The 25,772-nt window shown below is 40.6% G+C and overlaps 1 protein-coding gene across 1 annotated transcript in view; it reads left to right on the top strand.

The window, feature by feature from the left end:
• Nucleotides 1–10,463: 10,463 nt before the first annotated feature.
• IKZF3 (IKAROS family zinc finger 3 (Aiolos)) overlaps nucleotides 10,464–25,772 on the top strand; it is a 29,798-nt gene continuing 14,489 nt past the window's right edge. Inside the window, exons 1-3 of the mRNA XM_010585549.1 lie at nucleotides 10,464–10,503; nucleotides 11,764–11,874; nucleotides 24,925–25,185. Of these exons, the coding sequence (XP_010583851.1) occupies nucleotides 10,464–10,503; nucleotides 11,764–11,874; nucleotides 24,925–25,185 (412 nt within the window). The remainder of the gene's footprint in view (nucleotides 10,504–11,763; nucleotides 11,875–24,924; nucleotides 25,186–25,772) is intronic.

Here is a 25,772-nt window from a genome sequence, read left to right as displayed (position 1 = left end):
TGCCAACCGCCCTCCGCGAGGCGGGTGGGGGGGGCCGGGAACGGAACGGGACGGGGCGCGCGCCCGCCGCTTCCCGCCCTCGGCGCGCGGCCGCCGCTTCCCGCCTTTTCTTCTCCTCAGGGCCGCCGGGCGCGGGCGGGCGGGCGGCCTCCCCTTGCTCACCGCAGCGCTTCAGGCGGGAAGGGTGTGGGGAGGGTGTCCCCCAGCTCCTCACTCCGCCGCTTCTTTTCTTCCTCGCCCACACCCTGTGCTTTTTAAAAATTCTTTTGTTTGGTGGTTTGGTTTGGTTTTTTTTTTTTTTTTTTTTTTTCTGTTTTTGTTTCAAAGGGCTGCAAGGTCTGTGGGCCGCTTGGCTAGTGGGGGAGGGCCCCGCTTCCCGGGTGCCAGCCGCCCCCCTCCACCCCGGGGCTCCTGCGCTGTCACGCCTCAGCCACATGCTTGAGAAACTACCACGTCGCTCTTCCACAGTGCGTAGTGAAATTTATTTTTGACTCGAAGGTGGTGTTTCCAGCTGCGTGGGCAAGGATAGGAAACTACCGGGGGGGAGGAGGGAATAGGTTCAGGCATGGGCTGTGGTCTGTCTGCTCGGTGCACTGAACCTGCCCTGTAACCGCAGGGGCGGCTAGGCTGGCGTCTCCAACTCCACGTTTTGAGGTAACTGCAAGCTTTGCACACCCGGGTGTTCTTCAGCTGCAGGTTTCTGGAGCAAGTCATTATGGGACACGCGCTTTCAGCTTCAAAAACATTCCTGCTGCTTGCTGTGAGAAAGACGGAAAATAAGAGCCGGGCCTATCCTGTTGGCTCGAAAATAAAGCCGAATGCCACATTATTACTTCAAGTACTCAGTGGTGTTTAAGTCAGTTACAAGTTTTGGAAGACTTGCTTATGACTTTTAAGCTCTTAAAAGTAGAAATATTTTGTTTCTAGAGTGAGTGTTATAAAAATACTCAGGAAACAGCTGAACAGGGAGAGGGAGGGTACTTGCATTTGACCACACTGCACATCATGAGACACTCAAGATCAGGAACTGTGGCCAAGCCTCTGGTAATTAGCTAAATCATATTTATCATGCAGCCCCAGACCATGCCAGTGTCCAAAAATGATGTAGTTTGCATAACAAATATGGAACCAGTCAACACAGGAATTATAGTTATTTTTGTAGATAGCTGTAAAAGTTTTAATTCAATGTTTCCATGTAAAAAAAGCAGTTAACTTACAAGTTTTCTCTAATAAAGCATACTAAAAAAAAGTGTGAAAAAGAAGGTATCAAATTATTGATGGAAAATACTTTTACTCAAGCCTGGTGGCATTTTAAAGTGGTGTCCCTCTCATTTCATGTCTTGCAAAGCTCCTTGCCCTACTAAATGTGTGCACTGCCTCATTATTTCACTTCTCTCTCTTTGCAGGAAAGCAGCCACGCTTTCTTCTTCCTTAGACCAAGGTACTAACTCTCAAGTGGTCGGTTAAGGTATAAGAACTATGTCAGGGTTTTCATTTTTAATTTCCTTGAGCTGCTGAACAGTTCATAATTAGGACCACCTCAAAAGATCCAGCGTTCCCATGTGTTGAATGTTTTCAGTTTTACTCAAAGTTAACATTTCACGCTTATGCTGTATAGGCAAAATGATTCAGTTTTTAACGTGTCTGCTATAAACTAGTCATATTTCAGTCTGAATATCCTCTGTTCCTAAGGATGTTTATAGCCTATTGTCATGTAACTGTCCTACACAGCCCATCAGTCCCCAGCTTGTTAATTATTGTAAAATAATATCTTTACTATAGAGCTTTGTCTGCAGTTTTGAATCTTTATAAAGTTAGGCTCCTGGTCTGTGTCTTCAGTCAAATGACTCATTCCTTTTCCAGTTTATGATATTTCAAAGTCACAGACTGATAAATTGTCATTACAGATTTGTAAGCTCGGGGAGGGGGTGGGGGGGGAAGCTGGTTATCTTTAAGAATAGGGTGATGGCAGGGGGGAGGATTTGCTAGGACAAAATGTGAAGTCATGTATTTATGAATTACTAGGTATTCTTGCTAACTGCTAGAAGCTCTGTCAGGAGGAAATAATAGAAGAGGGAAAAAAAATTGTAAACTTGATCATGGTGTGAGTAGATATTAAAAAGGCAAATATTTTATCCTAGGAAATAATGTAGAGAGATTTCCAGGAGTACAGGGTCACGTGAATGACCTGTGCAAGGCTCTGGAGAGATGTTACCTGGGATGCAGAACACAAGTTTTGTCTCTAAGGTGGGTCATCTAAAGCAGGGATAATGTGAAGGAGGGCCATGATGAACATAGTGGCATTTTTTATAGGCTGGCAAACCCAGGCTGTTTTGATCTCTGCCCTTGAAATAAAAGCAGAGGAAGACATGACTGATTATCTGATGGTAAATGTGAGGGGAAGTGAAGATTTAAATTGGAGCACAAATCTGGCAGTAAGAGAAAAAGGCCGTGAATAATCCTGGGATGGAAAACAGAAAGAGGTTTCTGATCACCACACAGTAGATTCCAGGGCTTCCTTAAAGTTCATAGGAGCAGAAAACCTTCCTAATTATTAAATGCTTCTGGAAGGGGAATACAGAGATTATCTGCAATAGCAGAGAACTGGGCTTGATTATCCCAGATATCTTTTTTTTTAACATTGTATTTCCAGAACCTTTTTCCAAGTGATGGAAAAGCATCAATTTAAGAAGAGTCATTGACACAATGCAGAAAGTAAGTAGGAGAATCATGTTTCCATGTTGTCTTATCGCACACCTGAGCTATGGTGATTCGCACTCGCTGTCTTTGGTTTTAGACAAAGACACTGTGTCTTTGGTCCAAGTGATTGGGTCAGATCACAGTTTCATTTGTCACTTCATTAACTTGTAGATTCTCAAGTTGCATGAGTATTATTCCTGATTTCTGGACCGCTTTGTGGAAAACATACGTAGTAAACGAACAAAAATGCACTAAGCCTCCATCAGTCTTCCTACCCTAAAACATTCATTTCTCAGTTTTAAAATATAGCTGAGTTGCAGGGCCCGGAAAACCCAACCCCAAAGCACAATGTGATGAAATAAGTATAAAACTGTAATAAACAGATGCAGCAATGACCCCAAGGGTCCAGAAGTGCACCTGCCCTAATCATGCTGAAGACCGTCAGCGAGCCTTCCGTCTACAGCGTCTTGGGTTTGTTGTTTTCCTTTTTCTCTCTCAGCTGTCTCTCTGGCTCATCAGAGTTCAAAGCTGCAAACATTAACTATGTTGATATCAAATCATGCCAGGTACGGACTGTTCTGTACTGATGCTCTGTGCTGATCTGAGATCTAGGCCAGCTATTGCCTTTTTAGGCCTTTTCTTGGTAAATAGCTCTGGGCTTTGGTTGAAGCAAAATGCCATGACTAGTGCTTAGCTTGCACATAAAGTCAAGACCGCGTTGGTCTGGCACAGCTCATGCTTCCTCGTGAATCATGGAAGGGTTTGAGTCGGAAGGGACCCCTAAACGTCATCTGGTGCTGCCCCCCTGCCGTGGGCAGGGACATCCTGCACTGGGTCAGGTTGCTCAAAGCCCTGTCTGAGCCCTGCATAGGGTGAGCCTCCTTTCAGAAGGCTGTCCTAGATGTACAAAAGTCATTATTTAACAATTCCCTCAGTACTTTGAAATTCCTATTTGCTTGAATGTATTAAACGACTTTGTAACTTGATTTTCTTCTAAACAGCAATGCTATTTTGTTGAGAAAAACAGCTAACTTAAGTTTTATTTTACTCTTAGTCATTTGACTTTAATGTACAGTCCGAGGAGTGCGATCTGTTAACGAATAATGCAAAGAAAGCAGCATTTGTTTAACAGTTGAGGCTGCCTTACCATGTTTACATGATGTGTAAACGGAGCCAGGACAAATTGCACACAAAGGAAATTAAGTGTGTAGAAAAGAAGTTACTCTTCCATGTGTGTGGGCATCACAGCGTGCGATTGCCACACTAGTTCCAATAAAGGCTTAGACTACTTGGCTCTGCAGTGTAAAATAAAATGAGTCAGAAGCCTGCCAACGCAAAATAGCTCCGTGTCACCCTGCTAAACCCTCTGCATGAATAGCTGTTGTCCCTTGAGTGACCTAACCCAAGTCATCGCAAACAGCTTTCCCGCGCTGTTTTGGGTGTTAGCGCTTGCTGTGGGCTTTAAAGGTGAAGGGCTCCCTAAAATGCTCTGTAGTGTTTCTGACCGGCTGTCCCTAACAGGTTGCGGATCCATTTGTCTTGCTGGTGACCCTTCTGCAGGAGGGGCTGTCAAACGGCTTCCCACCTGGCAGCGCTGAGGGAGCTGGCGGCAAACGGAGCGCTCTTGTCAGACATGCTTGCAAGTGGAGGTGAGACGTGGGTTGGAGGGAACTGCTGACCTAGCTCGAGATGCGGTGGGCAGCTGGGGATCTGCGTGATCACCTAGCTGCCGCGTCCCTGAACGTGGTGGTGCGTCGAAGCCCTCAGGGTAGGGTTACTCCTGTTAGGTTGGTTTATTTCTCCTGGAGCTGCTCCCCTTGGCCCCACTCCTGACGGTATCCCTGCCCAAGGACCTGCAGTGGCTTCTTTACCTGTGGAGCCACCACTGATGGTGGGGAAAAGAACTTTTCTCCCGTGGAGTTGCAAGGGATGTTTTCGGTAAAGCGCAGGGTTCCCCATGTCTCGTGTTGGCCCCTTAGCGTGTTGTGTGAGGGCAGGGGTGCTGCCGGCTCTGCCTCCCTGGGGTTCACTGGGGGCTGCTTTCAGCCTGCTGCCTGCTTGGCCGTCGCCTCGCCTGCAGCCTTTGCCGGGCTGCCGGAGGAGACCGCGGCGCTCGGGTGGGCATCACTGTCCCATTCTGGAGATGCCCTTCGCAGCCTGAGGCCATTTGTCCTAGGAAAACGGCTGGGACCTCTCTCAGCCCCCCACCCCAAAACACACGCTTTGCCCTCGGCCACCCCCGGCCCGCCGCCTTCCCTCCCGCTGGACTCCCGGTGTCGCCCGTCGAGTAGCCATCGCTGAGCTGCGAGGCGGGCGAGTCGCCGGGACCGGGGCTGGGACCGGGTCGGCTCCGCTGGCCGCCGCCCGGCGCCGCTCTCCGCCCGCCGAGCGCCGGGCCGGATGTCGCGGTGCCGGCGGCGGGCGGGAGGGGGAGGCGAGGCCGGTGAGCTCCGGCGACAGTTCCCGAGGCCGGGCGGGCAGGTGGAGGCGGGAGCCGCGGCTGGAGCATGGAAGGTGAGAAACGACCCCGCTCTTTCCCGGGGGGGGGGGAGAAGGCGCTGCCGCTCTCCCCTTCCTCCCCGCCGACCCCGCTCGGGGCGCTCGCACCGTGCTCCACCTCCCGCTTACTTCCAGGCGGCTTCTTCAGCGCTTTCTGCAGAGAGATTGCAGCCTCTGGAGGAGAAATCTAATCGCGTGTTGCAATTAAACAGGAAACGAACGGGGCTTTTTCCCCCCCGCTCTGTTTAATTTCAGAAACATCACAACATGTATGATAAAGTTGGGGTTTAGAGCCCGCTTTATCTGCCGTTCGTATTCTAGGTTTTAACGAATTAAAAGGCGCGTTGGTTTCCTCTTCGCTTGTAAAACGTGCGTGTAACTTTTCAGCAAAAAAACAAGTTGCGAGTTAATCTTGGGCTACGGCGTAATTCCTTTGGGAAGAAAAGCTAAATTACCAGTGTTTTAACAAGCCTGGCAAAGAAGCATTGCAAAGCATCACTTGATTCATTAATTTCAGAGGTGGATATTTTTATTTCAACTCATCTTTTTAAGGGCTTGAGTTTAGATTCTCCTGTGTCTCCATGACTTCAGGTTTTTGGTTATTTTAAGTTAGATGCAGCTGCCTATTTAAAAATGTGTTCTCCTTTGCTAAAGGCTTTTAAAATGTTTGTATTTAAATAATTACTCGCATAGAGTCTGACTGAATCGAGACTATCACTGCTTGAGAGATGTAACTAATGTTTTGAAAGAATGGGTCTGGTGGCAGATCGGCACTTAAAAATGCAGCCTCGTTTTCTTGGTCAAGTCGGATCCACTGTATGTCTGTTGTGGGAGAAGAAAGCTCTTTAGGTATGTTGGTATAGTCTCTGATTAGAAAATGAGCATGTTTCTGCCATTACAGCTGCGATTATTTAAGAAGTGTCCTTTTTGTGTTCCTATTTCTTGTACGCTTAAAGTTAACATGCAAATAATCCTTCAGGTTTTAGTTCTGTACGTGGGGATTATGAGGATCAGTTAATGTGCCAGAGCTTGTTCTGTTTGGGATGAAGTTAATGTAAAAGTGTTCTACTGTGTTATCTCTGGATACAGCAACTGCCAAGTGTCTCTGTTTCCATGGGTCTTGGGAAAATCTCAGTTCCACTGGAGGCAGTGGGAAATTTGCCATTGAGGACAATGGGGTAACACTTCTGTCCTTGATTTTCTGTGATCAGTACAGTCACTGACCGGGGGACTTGCAGGCACTGACAAGAGACGGTGTTTGAGACATGGGTCTAGGAAGCCGAAATCTGCAGTCTTTACTTGGTTGCATCTCTTCATGACTGGTTTGTTTTTTGCAAAGATCACAAGAACTGACCTCGTGCTGTCATTTCCATTTGCTGTACTGCGATGAACATGTTGAATTCCAAAGCACATTGGAAGATACTCTGCTGGTTTTAGAAGGTCATACGCTACAATATGAGAAAAATGTTATCCTTAGTTACACACTGCTGATCAGGATTTCTTCCCAAAATGACATGTGCACTTAAAAAATGCCCGTGTCATTTCAAACATAATGTGGCGCTTAAGAGCAGCAAAGTATCAGACACCCTGCAAAGAGTTTATTTGGTCCAGGGTACCTTCTTCAGAAAGCCATTGAGACTGTAAGTGCTGAAGAAGGCCATTCAGTGGGGAAATTAGATAGGCTTTCTCTCTTTAATCGCGCAATGCGGGTTGAAGGTGAAAAACACGTTGGGGTGAAAGAGGTTGACTGCTGTACGTAGCAAAGGCGCTGGCTCCGCTGCGAGCATTTAGGGATAAGGCTGTGGGGGTCTAAGGCTGTAGGGCAAGGGCCAAGATTGGTGTGTGTTTTATTTTGGCTTGCTTGTGCCTCTTAAGATGGCACAAAGACAAGGAAACAGGCTGCATTTGCTCCATGTACCATGATAGAAGGACTAAGAGCGTATGGGATTTACAAAGACATGCCCTTCGCAATGCTGTTGGGTTGAAAACTGCAGCTGGCAGTAAAAAGACAATGTTCTGTTCTGGTTTTCACTGTGGAGGCAAACAGGTAAGATTATAATAATTCAAGATGTACCTGCCATTCAGTTGGCTACAGCTGTATTGATGATAGAAGGGTATTAGTGTTATCATTTACTTGAAAAACATCCATTTTAGGGGGGTTAAAATACAGGTAGGCTGTTTTGTTGCTTCTATTAACTGGTCAAATACCAGGATAAAAGATGAATACAGTTATGTATTAAAATGCCATAGCACTTTTTTAGCATGCTATTTGAATATTTTTGCTCACTTTGGCTATTGGTGTAGAACACAGGATGGCTAAGGATTGGTTTCTAAAGCACATGAATTTTACTTCTGCTTTGTAAATGAACATAGTGCGTCAGCTGCGACACACACAAGACAAGCGTCTTCTTTCCATGCGCCCTAGTCAGTGGACCTCTTTGAAGCTTGGGAAGACTAGCGTGTTCTGTAAGTGATTTCCCGCGTTGTGCTTTTCTGAACATTAGGTAGAAATATGGTCTTATTTGTACAGAATCGGGGATGGAAGCTTCCTAGACCTTCTCCTCCTGGCACATTTAGGTGACACAGTGAAGGATCTGGCTTAAAATACTTTATTTGGGAAAGAGACCTGAGGTTAAATTTTAAGAGACCGCTAAGGCTGTAAGAAGCTGCTTAAGACAAATATCGTAAAGAAACCAGGTACTGATGAGTGGATTTTGGAGGCTTGAAAGTGCTACAGAGACTGGGATATTTCTCAAAAGAAAAGAGAAACGTTATACAGTGTGTCGTTGTTCTTATCTCCTCAGAAGGATTGTACTGCCCAGCAGCCCATCATGGACAGGAACCTGTTATGCTCAACAAAATGTAAATAAATATGCAGAGACCATCTCAACATTAAGTAGATGAGCATCTGAGGACTGGCTGAACAGGTCCTGCTAGGCTGCCGCGTGGTTCAGGCAGTGCCGTTCTCTGCCAAGTCACCCCGTAGCTGCAGTTCAGAGGTGCTTGGAACAGAACAGTTGACTGACTGGTAGGGGTGTTGCACTTAGCCCGACACACAGAAGCTTGTGCTGATGCGATTTACCCAATAAGCTATAGCAATGTATGCATCCTTATTGGAGTGACTGTGTGCTCCGGAGATGTCCTGGGGAATACAATAGTTTCTAAAACAATATAGCTATACAGGAATATATGCAGAATTATCTGATTTGAAGCAGCTGTGTAGGGGCTCTTAATTCTTCATTTCAAGACCTCCTGGCAAAACTGGGGAAGGCAGAATTGCTGCAGAGTTTCCAAGCCACACCTCTCCCCCCACCCAGCAGGCACCCTTTTTGCTTAATCCTGGGGCTTTGACCAGGTCAGTGCTTTATCACCCAAATGGAGCAACTGCACAGGATTTCTGAATGCAATTAAAATCGAATTCAAGTATTACAGAATAATGAGGGTTTCATTGTCTTGCTGAAAGCTTAATTATTTGCACAATCACAAGGATTTGTATAATCTAAGTATCTATATTATTGCAATGTAAAATTAAAATCAATACTAGAGAGAATTTTGTTCATGTCCCATGTATTTAATAGTGTTTCCCCATCATTATTCACAGTATAAATTGGTCTGTTTGCTTCTTTGTACCTTACTTTTCCTGGTATGATAAAATGAAACAAAGACAAATTAAGAGCTGTAACTATGGAGTTCCTTGATCTTATTTATTTCTTTTAAAAATACAGATTTAGTAAATATTTGAACTTTTTGTCATTTAATTCCATGACTGCCTTTATGACACAAGGCAACATTCTTAGCTCTAATAAAAGACTCTTAATGAAGAGCTTGCATTCATGCTAAATTTGCATGAAAGGATAGGAACTCTGATTTAATTTTAGGATACATTTCATAAACGCTAATAGCTTAACAACTTGTCTCCAATCAGGAGTTACACCCTGAAGAGCTCAGGTCACTGTTGGATGGCTTGATTCATTAATAGTGGTTTTTTTTCTTGCTGCTCTTTGGTAATAGCTAGTTAAGAGCAGTGGGAACTACATGCATAGTGTAACTCTTAGACTTATTATTGAGAAACGGGAGCTGAATGCTTTCGTTTAGGAAACAATAGAACCAAACATTTAAAAAACCTTTGTTGGGCAGTTCTATTGTTGGGTTTTTTTTCTTCTCTGAGTTTGCCTTTATTTTGTTGGATGCATCAGCCCATTCTCTATTCATGCAGTTTTTTGGATAGCCTCATCTGATACTAGGCTGCTTTGCTGTAGAGTTAACAGAGCTTTATATTTTGACGTTGCAGAGACCACAAAAATGTTCCATATGCAGTGGTGGTAAAGATAGATAATTATGGGGTAAATGTCACTAGTGGTTAACACCTCATGGCCACTGCATGTGTATTTCTGTTATGTAACTGCCAGGAATGAATTTTACAAGTCCTGGAGCTATTATTTTTTATGTTCAAAGATGATAAAAGATTTTCCAGTATGTAAAAAAAGAGGGAAAAAGCGAGAGGAAAGAAAGGAGGAAGGGAGCAGGTAGCTGTGACACTGGTAAGAAAATCAACCCTCATATCAATGAAATCTCAAGACAGCAAGGCATTGAGTAAAGACTTAACTGGACAGGTCAGATCTGAACCTCCAGTTAAACTCGCCAGCCTAAATTTGGGCACTGGAGTGGGAGATGTAAATACCTGTGGGTTATATTGTCTTCAGAGCGGTCTGTTGAGTGCTCAGCACTTTTGGAAACCAGGCCACATACGTAGTCCTCTAAACTTTTTTTAAAATTCCTTACATTTGATCCCTATCAGAATTTCTAAATGGGAATTAGACTTGCATTCCTATGAAAGCCAAGTAGATCTTGTGAAGATAATAGGGTTTTCCCTTTGTATTGGAAAAGGAATGTAAAAATATCTTGTAATTTATGTTTTATAGAAATTCACTTCATGTAGAGTTACTACCACTATGCTGTGCTCACAGGTGCAAAATGAGATGTTAAATCGAAAGTGTATTTATTATGTTCTATAATTTTTTGAAGTTAGAAAATAATACTTAATCCCTTTTCTGGGCACATGCCAGTGCTCAAGATACAAAGAAGTTGTGCAACGAAACATAACAATTATTTGATATTTATTTCTTTGAAAATTTTGCTTTTTTCAATTTTGCTTTCAGTCAAGAAAATGGGAATTTATAAGATTATAATAACTGTGTCATGAATGGTTCTAAATATAAGCAACTCAGGCTGCTTTTCTGTCTTTTGCAGATTCACAGGCAGGTATGGACCTAAGTAATTCTCAGGAACAGCCTATGGCTGCAGGTATGGTGCTGTTCAAGTTATGTTCTTTCACCCTCTCTTGGAAAATTTTAAATTTAAATGGAGAAAACTGTATGAATTGCAGCTTGTTTAGATTCCCAGGACACTGAGTAGCACAGTCACAAATACAAAGCTGGGCATTAAAGGCAAAAAGTAAATTCTAGAATTGAAATAAAACTGTGGAAGTTCAATATAATATTGGAAAATTATACTAAAGGGAAAAAAAGACTCTATAGTAGGAAAGGAAATGTTTTCAGAAGAAAGCTGGAAGTTTTGATTAGGGAAGCAAGAATAATGTGATTCTTTTGGTTGACTGCATTTCTGAAAATATGAAAACAAACCTCTTGTGTAAGTTGGACACGTTTTACTCAATCAAAAAATAAAACTTTTTTTCAGATCCAATGTCATATTTAGCTTGAGAAGGGTTGGGGTTTTTACTATCCAACTGTTAAATAATTTTAACAGCAATTTCCGAATGTTGCTGTGAACTTTAAAAATTCACAGGATTGTTGAAAGAAAACACTGTCAGTTTTTTAAACAAAATACTGATCTGAAATGTACAGAAATATGCATAATATTGAGTTACTCTGTATTATGGATTTTATGAAAGAAGCTTTATTTGAAAAAATGTCACCCAAATAAATTTCACTATAGTGAAAAGTTTGGCTTTATTTCAGAGAAGAGAGGCTTGGATTTCTGGGACATACTGCTGCCACAGTGATCAGCAGAAAACTTTCTGATAATGTTGATGTTTAAAAAGACATATGTGAAATAAGTAGAGAAGTGCAACTGGCTTCAAAGAGGCTTCCGATTAAACGTGCTTGAGCAGTTTCCTGGCCTGGGGCCAGAATGATTAATATTTTGCCCAAATGAACAAAGTAAAGCTGTGATTCCTTTTCCATGCTCTGAAGAGCTTGCTTGCTTGCCTGCTAGCAGCAGTTGTCAGAATACAGGTGATACATAGAGTTACATATACTGGATTTTATTCCTGTTTTGCTGTCATTTAGAACAACCTTCAGAATAGTTAAATCTGAGCAAAAGCTTAAGACTTGTTGAAGGTGTGTACTCTGTGCAAGAGTTTGTATATGACTTTGGGAAGCAAATCCAATCAACCAAATTGCAACTAATCTGTCTATAGGAAGAACATTGTAGGCAATACTGGGAGTTTGCAGATACTTTGAGGTAATCACCTGGAAGTATTCTTGGAGCATAAGTAGTTAATTTTGGGTTTTTTTTTTTTTTTTTTTTTTTTTTTTTTCCCAGAAGGACAGGAGGTTTTGACAGACTGTAATCTGAACAAATCCCAGGAAATGGAAAGTATGGATAATGCAGAAGATATGAAGGAACACAATCAGTCTAATGAAGAAGCAGGAGGTAAAGTGGAGATTGAATTCTGAAAAATAATAGTTATATTTTGTCTTTTTATTCATCTGATTATGCTATGAGAGTGATTAGAAAGTTTATTCTGGATCATGGCTCTGGTTTTCATGCATGCTTGTAAAAGGAGTAACAATACAATTAGTTTAGAGCGTTTTAACATGCTCTAAAGGAGGAGCAACTGTTTTCCATCAGGGAACATCAAGTGCATTTTATAAAGGTCACTTTTACAGGATCTATGAAATATGGATAGCAAGATAAAAAAGCATGTGCATATGGTGAGCTCTTTTAATGTGTGTTGTAGCATACAAATTCTTAAAAGTAGTTTGCATATGACAAATGCGTGTGTTAGGACTGCACTTTTTATTAATGTTGTTAAGCTGCTCTGATATCTGAAAAATAACTTGGCAAATTTTTTTTTGAAAGAAAGGACAAGTTACTTCAAATTCATAGAACAACTCAGCCCTGTAGAATTTAAAACTGCAGCAGTAATCCTGTACTTTAAACTGTGCGTTAACAGAAGGTTGGTCAGTTTACCATGTTTATTGTTTAATTTGAACAGTAAACCCTTCCTATACAACTGAAAGAAGATGCAGGTATGAATAAAATGCTAAAACAATATGCACTATTTTTAATTTAAAAGAAGGCCTACATAAGTGCATATTTCTGTGTATCTTTAAAAACTAGTAGGCCCCCTTCACTTAACAGATAAAAGCAGCACCTCCTGGACTCAGCAATCTTACAGGCCCTCAGAGTTCAGGATTTGTATATGTGTATATGACATAGATGTAGAGCAAGAGACTTTGAATTTCCTCCTTGATCTAGAAGCTCATAAACTGAAATCACAGCATTAATAAACATTCCTGCCAGTGAGCTGAGTGTGTTCATTTATGCCAGTTCTCAACCACAAACAGTGAAAAATGCTGCCTGGTAGAGGATGTGGTATACATATACTGGGGAAAAGACATAGATTGTTTTACCAGTTTCACGTTGCCTTTCAAGTACTGCATGTCCATGGCAGTACAGCAGTGTCAAGACAAACTATGTCTGTGGCTTTGGTTAGTAGTTTTGAAGTAGTGTTTTTGTATCACATGAATCAAGTTAATCACTAAAGAATTGTCTCTGTTTTGGTTGCCCAAATAGCTTTGGTTGTTCCCTGAAACACAAATGTGATGACTTTATTTTGAACTAAAATGAAATGTTCAGGTGTTAAATTTTTGCATTAAACTTGTATCTATTTATTAACAAAGTACAAAACAACATAAAACACTCAAGGGAGCACTGCACTAGCAAAAAAGTCCATGAGGAGGGTGAAATTAATCTCACTTGTGTATCTACAGTACCAGTGTCTAGAACTGTACTGGTGTCTGGCCTTTCTTGACAGTCGATGGAGAGAGAGCACGCAGGTTTTCTGACTAAATTTGGGTGTCTGACCTAGGATGAAATGCCTCGTGTCCCCAGAGTAACTGCTTCTCAGCAGGACTCCATTTATAGTCGGTGGAGAGTAGCTTAGCATAGATGTCTGCGGTGCAGAAGCTATCTTGGGCAGGTGAGTTCTGTTCTGCTTACCCTAAAAAGAGAATTTTGATGGTTTTATTCACAGAACATGGAATGCTTGAGCCTTTTCTACATCCAAGGCATCTGATCTCTCTTTCAGATAACACAGCACATAAAATACAGCCATATTCCAGCTATTTGTCCAGCCCTTATGCCATTTCCACTTGCTCTAGCTCACTTCTGTCTCTGCTTTCCCAGTGTCCCTGCCCTTCACTCCTCCTAGTCACTAAGCTGTGGATACAGGAAGCCAGGACAGCGTTTCTTTCACAAAACCCTCAGTATTGACCGTCCCAAGAGGAACTGCTCTAGCTTCTCCCCACCTTCCCATTCCAGGAGGCCTGTCTGTACCGCTTGCATTTACAGCATCATGGCATCTAGCAAGTCTTTTTTCCATTCCTTGACTGTCCTATGCCCTTCAGCTTCAGTACCATTTCTCAGGCTCTTTTCCATACATTTATGTCAGGTACAACTTAGACACTTGTGAGAGAATGTTTACACTGATACTGCTCTTGCACTCCATTTTTGTGTTATATGGCTGCTGATCGCTTAAAGTTTCTTTATGATTTGTTCTGGAATGCAAATACTGAAAACTTACGTCTCAAAGATAATGCTATAAATATCAATAAACCATCATTTCACTCTGATAGACTCCCTTACCATTAAAGCATTCATTCATTACAAAGTGAGTACAAACCTACTCAGTACCACAGTGCTCTATTCTTTGATTCTCACTGTAGGAATAAAGACATGATTGCTAGGAGAAAGCAGTTTTAAATGCACAAAAAAGAGAGCTGCAGTGTCTCAGTGTAAAATGGCACAAAATCAAACATATATACTGTTTACTTCATTGCTTCACATACAGTTCTCTACAATCATTCTGATACCGGAAGCACAATAAATCTTAAATAGTTAAGCATGCTGTGCTAGTAGTCTAGGCTGTGCGAATATCGGTAGGTGTATTTAAATTTCTTCCTAAAGCCCAGCGCCACTTCAGTTGCTGTTGGATACTAAAATTCACAAATAATCTTAGCTTTCGTGTCATACCTACTATGTAACAGTAGCAGCTATGTTAGTCACTGAGTAGTCTCTGCGGGTCAATAACTATCTGTCTTACTTCTAGATAAGCGAAACCACATTCTGACAGTGCTGCCCTGGTGGGAGTATTATCATTTGGGGATCACTAACCCTGGTAAAAATGAATATATAGTATTCTCCAGAATCACAGAATAGAAATATCATCAGTATTGGTGATGGCTCTTGGGAAATGGATTATATCCTGCCTACACCTGAAAAGTCTGTCTGTTTAAAGGAAAAAAAAGCTCTATTTGGCACTTTCCAGGTCTGATCACTAATACCCTCATTACATATCAAATTTAAAGATAAATAATGAAAAATGTTTGTGTGGTTCTCATAAATGTTAATTGTGGTATTTGTGATCCATCCCTTTTGTGAGTGAGCAATTCCACTTCAATATCTTCACAGTTCATTGTTGATGATAGCCCGCATCACATAAGAATCTCCCTTTTTTTTAATCCTGAATCCCTGCGTGATCCATGCCCACAGGGTTTGTTCCATCTGCTGAAGGCCCTCATGAGAACATGAGGCCACTGACTCATAGAGAGAGATCAAGCATTTGATAGCCTGCTTTCCACTGCCTTAATATGTCTATAACATGTTTTTCTTCAGTACAATTATGTCTGGTTTTTCCATGTTTTGTCAACCATTCATAGTACGTAGTAATCTTGCAGTTTCTGGGACTATCCATTTTTTGTGAGTATTGCATTATTAATGGATGACACTCTAAATACATTGTGGGGACTTATTCTGAGACTTTGAGCAGAAGTTGGAGCCTGGTCAAATCTAGATGTTGTCCAGCTCTAGTTTGGTGGAGCCTTTTATGGTAGGTCTGAAGAAAGTGGTACTGTGATCCTTTCAAAAGACTACAGAAACTTCATAAAGGCTCTAAATAAACTGGTGTATAGGGCTGAAACATCATCTCAACTGGTGCTTGTCTGGTGTAAGAAAATCCACTTTTTCAGCACACAGTTCTATATTTGTACTTCTCCCAGCACATGCAAACACACTGCCTGATGTGTTGTTCATATGTCTGTGTTATAACTGACGAAGGTGAGATGCCGTTCAATGAAAACAATTCAACCTGTCCTATTATACACCCCTTTTAAAAGGGCTTAAACTATGATGATTGCTAAGTATAGGGCAAACAATTAGGCAGAAGGCTATAGTAATATGTTAATTAACAGCTTGATGGAGAACGAGGGGAGAAAAGAGAAAGAAAAAACCTTTTTTTGCCTCAAGGGAATGGAAGCTGCATGCTGTGGTGCACATGGTGTATGCTTGCCTGCAACCATAAAAATACACTGTTCCCATGGTGCTTCCTGTATCTAGTCTGAAAAGAGACAAGCAATGAGGCAGATAGGGGAGGAAGCACTTAATTTCCCTTGTTTCTTTATGTGCCCCTGACACTATTACCTTTGGTGGCCAAAGTTGAAGTATCTTTAATTTAAAAATTAAATAAAAAAAGCCACGTTCTTTCCTATGGGAGTCACAGTCAAGCACAAGTGTTTAATTATGTCTTAATTCCCTCATCTGTTGAGGCAGACAACTTTTTGGGTGTTATGAATGTTAGCTAGCTTTCATGGTTGTGAAATAAAAAGAAATAGAAGCCACATTTGTGGTTTATGGATGCTAATTGCTGCTGCATTTAGGTGTGTGAAAGGGGGCGGTTAAAAGGCTGGAGTGAGACAGGAGAGGATGACAAACCCTCGCTTAGGCGCGTACTGAGGTTCCAGTGGTGCTGCTAGCACACGCACTTATCTGCTTGAAAAGGAAGTGCCGTTTTTTATCAGAATATTACATCTCCCAAGCCCAGATCGAGCCCTACCGCTCATGGGACTCAGGGGTTATCTCACAACATCAGCAGTACTTTGCTGCAGAAGTTCACTTAACAGGGGATTTCTGTAAGTGTTAAAACCAGGCAAGGAGTCTGTGCTGCTTAACTGTGTCAGGTCTCTCTGCTTTGGTGGCTACACATGAACTGAAAGTCGCATCTGAGTGTTATCAACAAAAGATCCTCTTGACTTTGTTTTAGCTCTTCGGTACTGTACTATCAGCAGCAGGAATGCTGCCAAGCACGTTCAGTGACATCAACACAGTCAGTTGTGTCACCACAGCCTGTAAATGATTGACATCAGCTTGGACCATCCTGCACCATGGGTAGGCCAGGACACCCATGGCTGGTACAGAAACTTGGATATTCTGATTGTTTTGAAATAATCAGAAAAGTGCAGCTATTCCTAATTCTAATTAACCCATTATAGTTAGTAGAAAACAAAATTTTCTTTTGAGCTATCGTAGCTATCGGTGTAAGCTATCAGACAAGACAAGGTCTGGAAGGAGAATGGATGCACAGTGTTATTCAATAGATAATGGACTCCTTTCCATAACTTTTAAAACTGCATTTTTCTTCACTTGTTCTACAGTGTATGTCTCAGCTTCATACAAAATAATTCCTTGAAATTAAAGGTGAGAGAAATACTTATTCCTTTGGCATCGAAATAAAATCTAGTCCAGGGTAGATGAGATGTGGTGTGTTCCCTCCCCACCCCCCAGCAGGAAATAAGCGAAGATTAAGAAAACGGCCCTAGGAACTCAAATCACATGTCATTGTAGAAAATAATCCATTTTTAGACATATGGGTTGGTGGAAAGGAAATCAGTTAATTAAGATGACTCACGTTTTGCCCCCAAACTAGGCTGTTCATTTGGCACAAAATGTGTGAGTTTAAAGGGCAAATTTACTACTGTTTCTGCTGCTGGAAAGGTGTCGGAAAGCAGAAATAAATCCACAAGCGTCAAAACTTTGCTAAAACGCACCAAATAGTTCCATGAGCATTGGAATCGATGAAGCGCGGTTTCCAGTGGGCTTGTCTCTTATTGCTGGCTTTTAATTGAATTATGCAAAGTTCGCGTTGTGTGCTAGATGCCATGTTTTACTTCTGGTACCTCAGGCTAGCTTTGCCGTATTCTCAACACCGCCTCCCATCACGCTGCATTCAAGTGCTCCAGTTCTTGTTCCTGTTTTTGTTCCTTCTGCTGCTCTGCAGGAGCTGTTATGAACTTTGTTTAATTCAGAGCTCAATTCCATATATTCTTGTTGAACAGTCTGTTGCTGCACCTCACCTGCCAAGTGTGCCAGCCACACCGACCGTTTCTCCTGATGCAGGAGCACCACCTCCAGGAGTGGTTCTGGGAGATGCAGGTACTCCTGGGCCATCTGTTGAACAGGCCAATCATCAGAATAGAGTAATTCTGAGAAGCTTTTCCCTCTGCCAGATAGGATTGAATTTGGTGTACAGGTCTGAATGTTACTAAGGGAACACAGAGTGGATGCATATGCTTCTGGAGAAGACAAGGCTAAAAGTAAAACACAAGTGTTTAATTATAAAAACCTCAATTTGGAGAGAATGTACTTGTAATCTAAAATTCAAGTCTCGGAATCTAGATTATTTACTACTGGATTTTTTTTTTCTAGTTGAATCAAATCAACACACTTAGTTTTGTGAAGATTATGGTGTTCAAGGATTTTGAGCAACATCTTAACCAAGCTCCTGTCTTCAGTTTATAGGTGTTAAAATTCCATTGATATTTATCACAGATTTCCCTGTTCTTCATATTGTTATGTTTTCTCTTCATATGATATTTTTCTACTGTCAAACACAAGAGTATATTGCATTGAAAGAAAGGCTTTGGGGAGATGAATTAAAAAAAGGCTAAATGAAACTACACTTTCAACTTCTCAGATATGAAGTTCATTTGAAAAAGCAGTTGACCAGCAATGATCATGCCTGAGTGGTCATATTAGTAATAGGTCCCTTGGTATAAATAATGAAGGTGATTATCTGAATTTAACATGTGGCCTTTTTCAGTCTGACTGTAAGGTCCAGATGTTCTCTGATTAACTGTCTAATTGAAGTCTGATTTAACGGTTGTGATTGTATATGGCTTTCTGGACTTTAGGAATTGTAATTTTAGAAATGTTTTCTATGAGTGATGTTATCTTAACCATAACAGAAGGGAAGAACTCATACAGTTTCATCTTTTTCTGTGTTCTTTTTTTTAAGAGGGAGACTTTGAAGATATTAAGATTTGAAAGGATAATGTTAACAGGTGTCATAATGAAACAAAATTAATCTGGGACAGGCTTTGGAAAATCTGGGCACTGTAGGCCCAGGGATGTGGGATGGTGTTCCCTCTGATTCTCTGTGCAACACTGGGGCTATAGGCGGTTGAGGAAAAATGGCAAGCTATTGACACCATTTTTAATTAAAAAAAAAAAAAAAAAAAAATCCTGTGATAGTTTTAGCATAGTACTAACCATAGTTTTCTAGCCCCCAGTCATGTTGTCTTAGGCAATAACATTCTGCTTCCCCAAATCCTGTTTGTAGTGTCAGTTAAATGCATTATTTTTCATGTCCTTTCCTAAATCATGGCCTAGTGCTGCCTGGTGTTGCTGTGCAGTTGTTCTGTTTAACTCCAGCTTTGGTAGCTCTCAGCTTTCAATAACATTTTTCCTTTATCACTATTTCTGTTAATATAACTTTAATATATTCAAAACCTTTTGAATGAAAGTCCTAAAAACCCCATGAGATTATTATTAGGCAGAAATTGGTAACAGATGGGAAATACCAGGTATGAAATTACAGATTTACACAGGAATATACATCTTTATGAGAAAAATTCTTGTATTTGTATAAGATGCTTTAAGAATCAGTTACATAATTCAAGTTTCCTGGCTCACATGAGCTTGGAGATGATGTGTGGTGTTTGATTTTGTTGTTGTTGTAATTAATTGTACAGCTAGATAAATTATACTCTGTTTTAATGATAGATACTGGTATTAATGAAGTAGAAAATACATATCCAAGTGCTTGGAAAATGATGCCTGGTTTGGTGTTTTTTTTTTTCTTTCCAGTTCTCAGTACTGCATTTCAATTTGATTTGTTTCTATTTTTGTTTCAAGTCACAATAAAAACAAGGAAACTCATTACCATAGAGCATGCACTCCACAAAGGGGAATTATGAAAGTTTCTCTCCTATTTTTAGAAGTGAAATTTCCACCAGGTGCATACTGCACTGGTTCATTTAGGTATTACCACTCAAGTATGCTTTATACATTATCTAAACAAAATAGATGCTTGTTTTTTGTACAAAAATGGATACTGAATAACAGTACTAAGAAAATAGTGGAAGGCACAAAGATAAAATAAAATCAAAGCCAGTATGTCTAAGTAATAATTTTTAGGAAGCCAAGGAAGTGAAATCTATGGATTTCCAGTGCACGGTAGAACAGAATTACTGAATGCAGTACTTGGGATTTTTAGTGCAGAAGAATCTGCTTTGGCACAAAAAGGCACCTCAGCTGTGGGAACACCTGAGTGGGACAAGTCCAGTGGCATTCGTGCTGTATGAGGGAGTACACGTTTATTGCCACTACGTCTTCATTACCGTTGTTGCCACTGCTGTCTAACTGAAAGCTGATACTGCTTCTAGGTGATTGCTTCTTCCTTTGTTGGCAAACAATGATCTCATAAAAGCATTGCTGCTGTTGTAAAAAAGGGAGCTTATCACTGGAGTCAAAGAAACAAAGCCAGGTTGGGCCAAAAAGGCTTGAACTCCTTTCCCTTCCCTAGAATTGATATCTGCAGTGGTGTAGAAGACAGACATGGAGAAAAGTTGCCTTATCTCTGACTGTGTTGCCTCTATTAAAAAAACCAAATTATCTCATGTTGCTATTGTGTCACTTCACATTTTATAATTTCCCATTACTTACAGTCTCCAAATTTTCAATATATACATGTATGTCACATGTAATTGTTTTCTTCTTGTTATTTAAGGAAAGAAACTTAGGTATAGCATTGATATTTTTTTTTTTTTAATTATTATTTTTTCCCCAGCTTGTAATTTTGATGGGATGTACTGCAAATCTCTCTTTATTCATTAAGGAATATGGGTGTGTTTTAATTCGTGACATATCTTCCCCCACAGTGCGTTAATTCCATTGTAGAGGTGTTTTTCGTAAACATGCAGGATTCTGACTTTAATTTGGAAACTCCACTGACTTTCTCAGTTTCACCATGTATGTCTGTTCTGTTTCAAGCTGGTTTAGGTAAAGGAATCTCGCATTCTGGGAGGGGATCAACTCTAGTATGTGTACGCTAGGTTTTGGTTTTATACTGCTATTTCTGGGGACAATTTGTGGAGATAACGGTGATGAATCATCAGTTAATACCTGTCAAATCCAGGTAGTCACAAGAAGCCTTCAATATGCACACGTATAGACTCCCTTCTTGTTCTTCGGCATCTGAATCCTATTAACAGCTGTCAAAACCTGGTAAACTATTTATATGCTTTCACAATTTGTTTAATTGGATAGTTAGGAAATGGCATACAAGAAAAGCTTTTCTTTTTTCTTTTTTTTTCTTTAGTCTGGCTGAACATCTGTAGCATTAGGGGCTCATTATCTCTGAATTGGCATAGCAAATCAGCAGCATCATTAAAATGCCACATTAAGATGATTAAGTTTCTTTGTTATCCAGTTGACTTTTTGCATGTGCTGAGGATTTCATGATTATGACCCCACTCCTTGTAAAACACTTGAGCAACATCACCCTTTTGTGCCATTGTCTTTAATAGCTTCTGGTTTTTATTCTTTGTGCTTTTCATAACCCTACTGGTAAACTTTGCTTAACAACAGTACAAAACTTATGTTATTTTCTCTATATTTGATGCCAAGGTCTTGGATTAAATACAGTAATTGGGGTTTTTTCCTTCTGAGACTTCTTTCTACAGAGAATAGCTAAGATAACACTCTAGCTTGCTCTAATTGTTTGCTGCTATTGACTTCTTTTTTTATTCATGCATTTTATAGAACATACACAAGCACTGTTCATGTGGTGGGTGACTCAGTCTGAAGTTGCCACCACAGCTTTATTTTGGATTTTTTCCAGAACCCATTGTTTTTACAGTGTTTCAGGTGAAACAAAAATATTACTCTGGAGTACGTCTTTCATCTTGTAATCATCTCCCCAGGAAATGAAACCATGTGCATCAGCCTTAACGCATCACACCGGTACTTTGTTGTGTAAAATCTACAACATTTTTTTCTGCAGTGTATATTACCTTCATGAACTACCTCAAGAAAAATAGTTACCTGGGTTGGACACCATGAATGTTTTTTTCCTCTTACAACCTCTTTACTTTCCTAAGCATAGAAGAGATGATAGCTCTTCTTTCTTCAGCTGGGGGAACTTCATTAGTGTTGTTAGGGATAATTGTGTTTTTCCTCAGTTAAATTTCCCTTTTCTACTTGAAGTTACAGCCACCTTCCTCTTGGTTAAGGTGGGCCAGCTTGGAAACTCCCTAATCTCATGAAAATATGATGATATGATTTTTAAGTGACAGATACAAACCTTTCCACACAGTTGCCAGTCTCCTGATCTCACAGTATTCCCTGTGTGTGCCAGTACACAGAGCAAAAGTCAGGGATGAAAAAGGAATTTGATTGCTTCAGACCTCTGCAACCACTTGATTAATTTTAGGCTGACCTGTACTGAGCCATCTTTTCGTCAGACTGCTTTGTACCAAAGCTTTGTTCTGTATTGCTGTCAGGAAGGCAGAGTAGACTCTAAACAATAACAGGTGTGTTAGGACAGAAAAATTCCAACACTTCTAACATTTATTTGGTTAAAAAAAGCCTCTTCCCTAGTGGCTTCTGCTGTCTGTTGTTCTCAGTCATCAGAAGGTGAATTTTTCCGTTGAGGTTCTTCAAATGCCTACATGCAAACTGAAAAGCACTCGAGCTTTGGTGGGATATGACTGACAGCTGGAGTGGGATGTTTGTTGTGGGGAGGCAGCGGTGGAAGAGCCTTGATCAGAATTCAGGTGCATCCTTCTCTGTTACTACAAGAAAACACAAGTGTTGCAAGCAGTCAGCATGCAATATGGAAAATACAGAGGTAATTATTTTCCGCAGTGTAACCATAGGATGGCTTGCCCAGTTTGTGCCAGTCAGCAAGTGTTTGCCATGGGGAACTCAAACCAGCTTTCATGCTACGCTACATGAACACTGGCATAACTCTGTAAAAGAGTGAAAAGCTGTGAGCCATGAACTTGTGGTGAGAAACAGTAGAAAACGGTAGAGAAGTCTCAGTTGGAGGTTACAACTAGTCCTCCACTGCTAAGCACTTGCATTTGATGCAGACGAAAGGTGAGACGTTAAGTAGAAAGTGGGAATTGAAATTGTTTCTGAAAGTACCAACAAGGTGCAGCTGCAATGCGTACTTCCTTTTACCATGCTGTGCAGGATGTAGAAAATTATTTTGGAACTGCCTCCTTTTGAGAGGGAAAACAACCAACCAACCAACCAAAAAACTCCTTTTTTTTTTTTTGAAAGAGATTCTGTTGAAAGCTACTTTCAGCAACTGGCAATAATTTTTCCTTAGAGTGATGGAAATGGATGCATAAACTAATTCTGAAGGAGTCTTGATAGCAGAATCACCCTCGCACCCTCAGACATGAAGTTGGCAGCAGAAGGTACCTGCAGAGGGAGACCCTGTTGCAGTGGAAGTAGGAATCCCCGGGATGTGAAGCAAAGCTAGTACTGAAGAAGGTGCAGAGAAAAAATGGCTCATTTGTAAGTGAATCTAGACCTCCCTGTGACCCTCTGAGCAAACACCCAAACCTATGTGAGCTCTTCTGGGACCAGGGCAGTCAGTCCCAATACCAAGCTCTAAAAAACATCTAGGATAGGGGGATAAAAACAAATAATATAGGGAAAAAAGCAGCCTTCTGTGGATATCATCATCTAGGGAGAGCACCAAGAAGAATCTCGGAGTTCTCCACACTACTGTGTATTCTTGCATAGGATGAAGAAATTATCACCCACCTGTTTCTCCCACCTCACTTCAACCCAAAGTAAGATAGATTGGCTGGGCTTAGTGCAAACATTTAGGATAGGGGAGTGATTTTCTCACTAAAATATAGTTGAAAATTTTGATTTCATGAAAGTATTAGTTGCCAGATCTTTATTTTTCAGTGCTGCTTTTATGTTGCCACCTCATTTTCGCTGTCACCCATTGTTTGTTCTCGGCATTTGATGTGGTTTATTACTCAGAACCGGAGCTAATACATATTCAGCAGTCCATGTTCTGTACTTTGGAGAAAGGACAAGTGATTAAGTGCCATATTTAACTGTCTAACCCTCAGTTTGAGAGAGGAGCAGGTGGCCATGAGAACAATACTTTCAAACAGGAAACTATGTATTTTATCTTTTAGTACTCTTCACTTGGTAGCTTGAGGCATAACTCAAGTTTCAGCCATAGCCTAGCTCTTGTCTAGATGGAGAAGTCAGCTTTAAGCAGAAAAAAGCTGTCCTGTCAATTAGTAGGGATTTTAATGTAAGTGCTGGTAATGCTGGAGTTAATAGTGGAAAGGAAATTAAGCAACCTAAGTTGGGAATCATCAGCTGTTTATATAGTGTGACCAATTTGCTTATATTTTTACATGACAGCATTATTGTTAGTAAATTATTAGCTACTTGTTACATTCTCCTCTTGTCATAAAACTGCATTCATTTAAGGCAATGTCTTTGGTTTTCTCTGGCCATGGCCACAGGTCCAGGTATCTATTCAAAGGCCATGGATGCTAATCTTCGTGAGTCTTTGGGTTCTTTGCCACATGTTCACAATATGACTTTGGACAAATCTTTTAACATTTCTGGGATACACTTATTTATCAGGAAACCTTTACTCTGCCTCTGCTAGTTTTACTCACATAGTAACCTTATGATACAGGATTATTGGATGCTCCTCACACATTTGAGATCTTTGGGTAAAAATTGCAATTTGCAAGTGAAAATTAGGATTGTTGATTAGGCTTAATTGATGAGAATCTATACCATGGGAGCACTGGAAGTCTTATACTGGATCAGACACATGTCTTAGGCATGTCTCAAGCACCAGGGGTTCCACAGGAAGATATAAGTATCCTTTTTAATTTGTGTCGTTCTGTATTTTCAATTCACAGGAATAGCCTGTGACGCTAATTTCTACAGGCTAATTGTGAGTTGTGGGAATAAGTATTTTCTTTTGAATCCTGACTAGTACCCTGTAATTGCGGGTGACGTTTGTACTATATTATACTTTTATAATCTCTAGAGGGAAATTATCCGTCAAAGGTAATTAACAGGCAGGTCAATATTTTTAAAGGTTATCTCACTGTGAGTATCATTAAGTATACATGACCCATGAAGATTCATGTCTGAACTGCATTTCTTCAGCTTTGGGTATTAAAGTAAAACTTTTAGGAAGATTGATAATGTAATTTTATGTAATTTTTGGTGAGTTTTTCCTAAGATACTTCATTGTGCCTAAGATGAGCATTTTTTCACTTTTGTGCTTTGTTTTACCTGCAGATGATGTGATTAAAGTGAAAGGTGAATACAGTGAAAGAGAGGAGAGTGCTTTAAATTCAGAGCCTATGGAAAACCCAGAAGAATCTGAAATGCCTTACACCTATCCCAGAGAATATAATGAATATGAAAGCATTAAACTGGAAAGACACTCTGGTTCATATGACAACGTCAGGCCAGCTAGTGGAAAAATGAATTGTGATATCTGTGGATTAGCCTGCATTAGCCTCAATGTCTTGATGGTTCATAAGCGTAGCCACACTGGTAAATATCCCTATGTTATTCTTATAAGAGCTGAATTCTGAAAGGATAATAAGTTGTAATCTAGACTACTTATTTTAAAAAATGATACCAAAATCAGGATTTCCTTGTTCTCTCCTTGATGCCACATGTAATCTCTAGCAAGTTACTCACTTTTCTGTGCCTCACTTTACCCACCTTTCTTCTTATCAGGATTGAATGTTAGTAAAAGCATATTTGTGAGGCATTTTAAGAATTTTGGATGAAAGGCACTATGTCATTTAAGTATTTCAGCCACAAAACACAAGTTAGATTGGTTTTGTGCTGCCATTTCTAGTCTGTGTATGTATTTCTCTTTGTGCTATACTTCGGCAACAAACCAATTAGTATCTTAGGTTTCGACCTGCAGTAAGATAAGACTTTTTTTTTTTTTTTTTTCTAAAAATTGCTAGCTTGTTGGAATCAGCCTCCTCCAGAACACTTATTTCCATGGAAAAACTGTACAGTGTTTTCCATAGTTGTACAAATGTTACAAGAAGCTCTGACACCAGAGCTGCATGTAACTCCCACTGAAGTCAACGGAAGGGCTGTGTGTGTTTCTATAGAAAGAA

Source organism: Haliaeetus leucocephalus, unplaced genomic scaffold (genome assembly GCF_000737465.1).
Source record: "Haliaeetus leucocephalus isolate CR32 unplaced genomic scaffold, Haliaeetus_leucocephalus-4.0 Scaffold110, whole genome shotgun sequence".
NCBI lineage: Eukaryota > Metazoa > Chordata > Aves > Accipitriformes > Accipitridae > Haliaeetus > Haliaeetus leucocephalus.
This window is presented reverse-complemented; position numbering and strand designations above follow the sequence as displayed.